The sequence below is a fragment of the Austrofundulus limnaeus genome, unplaced genomic scaffold, assembly GCF_001266775.1.
Source record: "Austrofundulus limnaeus strain Quisiro unplaced genomic scaffold, Austrofundulus_limnaeus-1.0 Scaffold12, whole genome shotgun sequence".
In the NCBI taxonomy this organism is placed as follows: Eukaryota; Metazoa; Chordata; class Actinopteri; order Cyprinodontiformes; family Rivulidae; genus Austrofundulus; species Austrofundulus limnaeus.
The window spans coordinates 2,377,068-2,385,008 of NW_013952414.1; the positions used below are offsets into that span (position 1 = coordinate 2,377,068).

The following is a 7,941-nucleotide window of genomic DNA, read 5'->3' on the forward strand; positions in this document are numbered from 1 at the left end:
AGTTTTAAAGGTCAAAGAAATTGATCTTCATTTGGCTAGCTATTAGCTTAGCCTGGAAGAAGACTTTTGCCCTTTTCTCACTCTGTGCTCCATGACTCCATGATAAGGTACTAATACCTATAACTACTTGACAACATCACCTCAAAAATGATAAGACTATGATTCTTTCAGAGGGAAGGACAAACAGAATGAGAGCTACAGCAGCTGACATCATTTTCCTTTTGTTTTCAAGAATCAAAGGAAACACTTCTGGGGAAAAAGCAGCACTTTCAGGGAGACTGAGGTTAATATGGAAGGTGCTRCAAAGCTTAGGAAAGTTTTGGAGCTACAACATTTGTGGTATTAGTAGAAAAGGAAGTCTGGAAGCAGGAGGGGTGGGGGCGTGTTAGCTGKTGGGTGGTCTACATGATCTGACGGTGCATGCCGTAGCCGGTCATTCCGGCTTGGGAAGCCCCACGGTTGCTGCCCATCTGCAGGCCGATCAGACTCTGTCCCTGACGCAGCTGCTCTTCGGTAAACTCTCGTCGATATCCTTGAGCTTTCCTACAGGACAACGAAAAGTACAGTTTATGTAAAAATGCGAATTTATGAAGCTTTTGTTGTCGTTGTTGTTGCTCCATACCTGTGGAACCAGTCTCTGTCACCTTTGTACAGACCATCGTCTTTCGTGACCGCCAAACTACCCAGCGCCATCAGGGTTCTTTGTACTGCCGCCATGTCTTTTCCTGCAATGAGCAAAATAACACATACGTCATCACAGATTAACATTTATGGGAACGTATCTGGTTAGTGAAGTTCTTTACCTTCCCAGAGGTCCACAGTTTGGAAGATGTCTGTGGTGGTGACTCCGTAAGCTTCTGCCGCCTGCAGGAACTGGGAGAYCTTCTCCATTTGTTTAAAGGCCATCTGCGTCTCTGTGATCTTTTTGATGGGCTCTTTCCCTCTTGGATAAAGGCTGTTGATGAGTCGACACAGGATCTGGGAAAGACGGAGGTCAGAAAGCTTTTTTCAACCAGATTTCTGTGAACAAGCTGCACCAAGTTTTGGATGAACACATTAGTTTAATCTTTCCGGATTAAGTTATGCTCCTATCGCTTTAACAAGATGAAAAATCACATGAAAGAGCAGAAAAATAATGCTGATTTGAGTAAAACAGCTGAGCAAAAGATATTTTTTAATGTTTAAAAATGAGTTTTATCAACAGAAATTAGTGACGATTTTTTAAAATAAAGTGATAATTTATTTTAGTTGTAGAATTGTTGCATTGTTACATGGGTTTAAACTGCTAGCTGAAAATGAGGGTTTTTATGCAAGTCTTCCAGAAATACTCAATGTGAAACTAAGTATTTAAATTCCTGTTTAAGTTGGGAAAAGTTGCTTTTTATAGCGGGTTACATCACCAAACTTCCTACCTTATGACAGAGCGTTCATATTCTACCTTAAATAATTCAACATATTTCTATTTTAAGCAGCAAACGGTCCACTCACTGTTCCATCCATCAGCCATTTCTGGAAGTTCTCCCTCCCCGGCTGTGGTTTCTCCACATTCCCTCCACACTGGGCCACTATCCAGTCCACCAGACGCTGCTCCAGGTCAGGGTCGTACTTCTGCTCGATCTTCTCCTGCACCTCTCGGCTCAGTCCGTAACTGGGCCCTCTGTTCGCCATGGCAGATGTCTCTCTGTAATCTGTGCAGCTGGAATAAATGAAAATACAAGGTGAAGTTATTTTTTTTTTTCATTTAAAATATGTTAGAATGAGCTTAAACCAGAGGCTCAGTGTTTGTTTTAAAGTGGGCGACAGCAGGTTTTCCTTTCTTTGAGATGCGCACAGAAGCATCCAGGAGGGCCACAGAAGGGTGTGGTCCCTTGGCAGAGACATGCCCTCTTATTGCCATGGCAACAACAGCCTGTTTCCGGCTCATGATGCTGAGCTGGGGATGTTCCGACCCAGAGCAGGCGGTGATGTGGATGTTTTAGCATAAAGTTGGGAGAAAACACAGAGCCAGCATGCAACACTGTTTGGTAAAATTACGTCAGTCCTGTGACGCATTTACGGTCCGCGTTTACTCTGATCTTATCCTCAGTGCATCACATTTTCCAAAAGTTAAAATCGGATTATTTAAATAAAGTCCAGCTTATTTTAACACGTCCACGATTCTTCAGATAACTGCAGCTTTTAAAAAACTGTTTCCAAATCAGAATGCACCTGCCAAAAAAAAAAAAAAAAAAAAAAAAAAAAGCGCATAAAACTGCGACAAATGTTTCTAAACGCAACGCGTCAATTCTGACGCGCAGTGAACGCGGGTTTATTAATAAAGGAAAGACTTACGGAGGAGGACAGAGCGGTCACGGCCTTCCCGACTTAATCCCGCTGAGCTGGACAGAGCTGAGGACGGTGCCGGACTGCTGAAGCATCCATAAAGCACACAGCACGACCGCGTCGGGCCAGACCGGACCGGACTCTGTCCGGGAGGGGGCGGCTGACTGGTTTTATACGCGGCTCCTCCAGGAGGGGACGCTCAGACGCACCCACACCTCTGATGAAGTGACCCTCAGCAAACACGTGAATGCGTCATATCGATGTCCTCATGTCCAGTTCAGAACAATGTGTGCGATACCACCTTAAATATGACCTTATCCTCACTGAGAGTCAGCAGAATTCACCAGATCCTGAGTCCAGAGATTTAAATCACTGCTTTAATTTCACCACTAACTTTATTTGTTTGGCTTTTACAAAATTCAGCTTAAACTGAGTTCTCACTAGAATTTATTTCTTATCACACATTGTGAAACAATCATGACAAAGTTTGGACGTAGTGAATGTAAACAAAATAATGATTTGCAAATCTCACAAACCCGTATTTTATACACAACGGAACATTAAAAATGTCTTTGAACTTAATGGCAGCAACACATCTAAAAAATGTTAGGGTCTCTGTGAAACACCTGATCTTCTTTTAAGTCTGTAAACATTTAGGAACCAACTTTGCTAAATATTTTGCTGCGGGTAAAATAAGTATTGAACACGTCACATTTTTCTCAGTAAATATATTACWAGAGGTGCTAATGACTTGAAATTTTCACCAGACGTCGGTAACAACCCAAGTGATCCATACATACAAAGAAATCAAACCATAAATGTCCAGAAATGAAGTTATTTGTAATAATGTGGAATGGCACAGGGAAAAAAGTATTGAACACACTTACTGAAATTTATCTAATACTTTGTACAAAAGCCTTTGTTGTCAATGACAGCTTCAAGAYGCCTCCTGTATGGAGAAACTAGTGGCATGCATTGCTCAGGTGTGATTTTGGCCCATTCTTCCACACAAACTGTCTTCAAATCTTGAAGGTTTCGTGGACCTCTTCTATGAACTCTGATCTTTAGTTCTTTCCATAGATTTTCTGTTGGATTCAGGTCAGGTGATTGGCTGGGCCATTCCAGCAGCTTTAGTTTCTTTCTCTGAAACCAACTGAGAGTTTCCTTGGCTTTGTGTTTGGGCTCATTGTCTTGCTGAAATGTCCAGCCACGTTTCATCTTCATCATCCTGGTAGATGGAAGCAGATTTTTATCAAGAATGTCTCTGTACATTTTTCCACTCATCCTTCCTTCAATTATTTGAAGTTTKCCAGTACCATATGCTGAAAAACAGCCCCACACCATCATGTTCCCACCTCCAAACTTCACTGTTGGTATGGTGTTTTTGGGCTGATGTGCAGTGCCATTTGACCTCCAAACATGATGTGTATTCTGGCWTCCAAACAGTTCAATGTTGGTCTCATCTGACCAGACTATATTCTCCCAGTATTACACAGGCTTGTYTAAATGTTGTGCAGCAAACTTTAAAGGAGCTTCAACATGCTGTTTCTTCAGCAGTGGAGTCTTGCGTGGTGAGCGTGCATACAGGCCATGGTGGTTCAGTGCATTACTTATTGTTTTCTTTGAAACAAACGTACCTGCTAATTCCAGGTCTTTCTGAAGCTCTCCACAAGTGGTCCTTGGCTCTTGGACAACTCTTCTGATMATTCTTTTCACTCCTCTGTCAGAAATCTTGTGAGGAGCACCTGGTCGTGGTCGGTTTATGGTGAAATRATGTTCTTTCCACTTCTGAATTATGGCCCCAACAGTGCTCACTGGAACCTTCAGAAGTTTAGACATTCTTCTGTAACCGATGCCATCATTATGCTTTGCAACAATAAGGTTGTGAAGGTCTTGAGAGAGCTCTTTACTTTTACCCATCATCAGATGGTTCTTGTGTGATACCTGGCCATCATTTGGGACTGAACCAGCTGATATTAACTTGCACTGACAARGGGCAGGCTTGTTTTCTAATTACTGAGAGTTCAGCTGGTGTCTTGGCTTTCCATGCCTTTTCACACCTATCTTTCTTCATGTGTTCAATACTTTTTCCCTGTGCCATTCCACATTATTACAAATAACTTCATTTCTGGACATTTATGGTTTGATTTCTTTGTATGTATGGATCACTTGGGTTGTTACCAACATCTGGTGAAAATTTCATGTCATTAGCACCTCTAGTAATATATTTACTGAGAAAAATGGTGATGTGTTCAATACTTATTTTACCCGCTGTATGCATCCAGTGTTTTTGCATTGATGGAGCTTTTACTGTAGGCGGCCCGTGTCAGAGGTCAATGCACCCCTATAACAACAGAGAGGCAAGCTTTGTGCAGTGATAAAAAGTTGGACGCTCCCGCTCCTCTTTCGGAAGACTTAATGCTGTGGTTTTCATTTTTTTTTGCAACATGCCCTTTCAGCAGTTTCAGCCTTTTGTTGTGGCCAGTAGATACTTGAGTTTTTCCCAAATGTTTCGTTTATCAGTTTCAACATTTGTTTTGTTTCATTGTGAATAATTTAAAAGCTTCATAGTATTTTGTTGCAATGCCTAATCTTTTGAAGCATTTGTGTTCACAGTAAAAAATGTATTAATTGGTGCAACAACCCTTTTGGCCCCTCTCATGGTGTGGACTGACATTTGTAATTTAGACATAAAAAGTGAGTGAGTGCAGAGCTCTGTCATAACCTAAAGGTCACTGCTGCAGTTATAAGATGACCTGAGGGAGATAAGTGCTTGATTTGCCCCACTGAGCTTAAAGCAGCTGCTTGTTAATAATCAACAGTTCAGTGGATCCATTCAACAGACCTCAGTAACTAAAGGCCAGCGGGGATGTGAAGCGAAGCAACAACAAAAATAAACCTGAGAGGCAAGCTTAAACACGCTGAATAGTGTTGGACCCAAATTCTCTGCAAATGTATTATTGTTCACCGTTTAATCTATGAAATATTTCCAGATTTTTGCCTGACAGGATTGTTTTAATGTCTGCTCCATGTTTCAGTTCTGACACTTTCATCCCCGCCTCTTCCTGCATTAGTCTATTTTATTTCTGCACAGCAATTTACTGCTGCTAATGCAAAAGGGGACTCTTTCATTTCCAATTAGGACAATTTAAAACATCTGCTTTTCAAATTAGAATAAAACACAAGACATATATTGCACCATGTTGTGGTTCATTGAATAAAAATTAACGTATTTTTTTTTCTGCAGAACATTTTGTGCTGCTTTAACAAAACAGGGGAATTTAAGAATGTATTTCATTAGGTTTGTGCTAAAACACTAAAGCAGAAAGAAATCAGCAATGTCCTTAAAAGATGCAACTTTTACTAACTCAGTTATTCATCATTTTCTATTGTAAGGGTTCCCCAATGGGGAAATAAACATTTCCACTTTCTTTGACTCTGGTTTAAAAAAAGACTCTCAAGAGACATTTTATTTTCTTTAATAAACAAAATAATAATGTTTTTTATATTTTTGATTTATAAAATGATAATAAAATGTCTCTTTTGAGAAAGGTCTTTTTAAACCAGAAAATAAAGCAGTGCATTTTCACTTTTTGGACTCTATATTAACCATTTTTCATTTACTGAAGGTTGCAATTCCTTAACTTTTAAGATTATTTTTAAAAAAAAAACTATTTTTATCATGTTATAAAACACAAAACTATAAAAGTGAAAGTGAGTCGGTCACCATCGGTCACCAAACATAATTGTTCAACATTTTTTTCCTTGCAGCTGTAAAGGTGTTTGTACAAAAAGGTTCATATTTGAAGCAGCACTTTAGTGTGCAGAGGTTTTATTGGCCAAACATAGATGAAAAGTGGAGGATAAAAAGGCACAGGAAGACTTGTTTAGTGTCTACTCAGAGGTGAAACAGCTAAACGCTAAGAACAGTGGCAGAAACAGCAGAAAATGAAGACAATAATGACAAGGTAACACTTTATACAATAACTTGAAACATACAAAAGTATCCTGAAGATTCAAGGGTGCAGCAAAACCCCTCTGATCATGGTTTGCACGGTAAGAACTAGGTGATGGAAAACTATGGCGAAGAACTGATGCATCAAAGGTCACGTTTGGCAAAGAAGCATGCCGCTGTTTGGTAATTTCCTCGAGGGCTAACGTCCCAGCTAACAGTCAGGAACATCTCCTCCTCTTCAGACCATGGTGGTCAGCTTGTCTATGAGGTCGTCGATCGTGTAGACCATCAGCTTGATGTCGTCCTTCTCAGACATGCGGTGCTGGCCGTTTCGCCTGAGGATGATGTCGACATCAGGACTCAGGACGCGCTCTGCCACCTGCATGGAGATGTGCCAGGGGACGTCCTCGTCCTTCAGGCCGTGGATGAGCCGTACGGGGCAGGTGATGGGGATGGGGCTTTGAAGCACACAGTGATTCTCTGCTTCACGCAGGAAGTCCATGCTAAACTTGTAGAAACCTTCCTCTGAGTGTTTGGATGGCAGGGTCCACTCCCCCTTTTCCTCCAACTCCTTGCGAGTCTGGGAATTTTAAAGCAGAAAGGATCTCACTTAAAAAATAAATGTATTGAAATAAATAAATAAAATGCAGCACAAAAAAGTTTGCCAAAAGGGAAGTGAATGCTGACAAAAGACTGACAAAAATAAATTAGAGACTAAATTGTTACCTGATTTTTTTAAATTAAAACAAAAAAAAACAGAAGCTAAAATTTGTAGTGTATAAAAATACTAAAACTGTAGCTAAAATCTTAAACCTCCAAACAGTAGCTGAAAGCTAAAATCAGCCAAACAGTAACTAAAAACTAAAATGAACAAACTCTTAGCTAATCGCTTGTTATCAAAATCACAGCTAAAATGATTTAAATGCTTAAATCAGAAAAAGGTGGCTAAAGGTTTAAAACTCCAAAAAATGTATTTACAAACCATAAAAGCTAAATTGAGCAAAATGATAACTAAAATTTGAAATGAGCAAAACCATAGATAAAAGTTAAAATCTACAAAATTTTAGTCAAAATCTAAAAGGTGTATTGAAGAGCTAAAATATTCAAAATCATAGAAGCTAAAACAGACAATGACAGAGCCAAGTACACTAAAGTAGTTTTCCTTCTGATTTGTAGGATTTAAACAGATTTTAATATATTTCTATGGGAAATTTTAAATAAAGTAAAAAGAATAAACTCTAAACAGAAAATCAGTCTAAAATCTGACTCAGCATCAACACAATAATAAGACATGCCCCCACCTCTATTGGTAGAGACTTGAACGCTGTAACAAAATGATCCGTTGCAGAGGAGATGCCCACCAGAGCTGCAGTCTTTTCAGGTCTTGCGATGGCTGCTAAAAGCATGAGCCAACCACCCATACTGGACCCCACTAAAATCTAGAGAAACAGTGGAAACACCACAAACAACACTTTATATAAAATATACATATACATATACAGTATTAATAAATAAATAAGCTGATAAACAGTAGGCTAATGCTACAGATGTGGTGACATGGCGCCCTCTGCTGGAGAAAAAAGTAGACACAATGGGCCTCATGCAAGAACATGTTCGTATTCTTCTCCTAAATTTCTCTTACTTTTGTTCGTACAAAGGGTTCG

The 7,941-nt window shown here is 39.8% G+C and overlaps 2 protein-coding genes across 3 annotated transcripts in view; both read right to left on the bottom strand.

Annotated features, from left to right (window-relative positions):
* Positions 1-224: 224 nt before the first annotated feature.
* tagln3b (transgelin 3b) overlaps positions 225-7,941 on the bottom strand; it is an 8,509-nt gene continuing 792 nt past the window's right edge. The window contains exons 1-5 of one of the 2 annotated variants that reach the window (XM_014002267.1): positions 2,332-3,149; positions 1,489-1,696; positions 804-978; positions 623-725; positions 225-543 (exon numbers count right to left, since the gene is read on the bottom strand). In XM_014002267.1, the coding sequence (XP_013857721.1) occupies positions 402-543; positions 623-725; positions 804-978; positions 1,489-1,668 (600 nt within the window). In that variant the 5' untranslated portion in view covers positions 1,669-1,696; positions 2,332-3,149 and the 3' untranslated portion in view covers positions 225-401. Of the gene's footprint in view, positions 544-622; positions 726-803; positions 979-1,488; positions 1,697-2,331; positions 3,150-7,941 lie in introns of those variants that run through there. The other variant, XM_014002265.1, reaches the window with a different exon arrangement.
* Positions 6,129-7,941, bottom strand: part of abhd10b (abhydrolase domain containing 10, depalmitoylase b) — a gene marked incomplete at its 5' end in the record, with an annotated part of 6,144 nt that continues 4,331 nt past the window's right edge. Inside the window, 2 exon segments of the mRNA XM_014002264.1 lie at positions 6,129-6,857; positions 7,579-7,716. Of these exon segments, the coding sequence (XP_013857718.1) occupies positions 6,516-6,857; positions 7,579-7,716 (480 nt within the window). The 3' untranslated portion in view covers positions 6,129-6,515.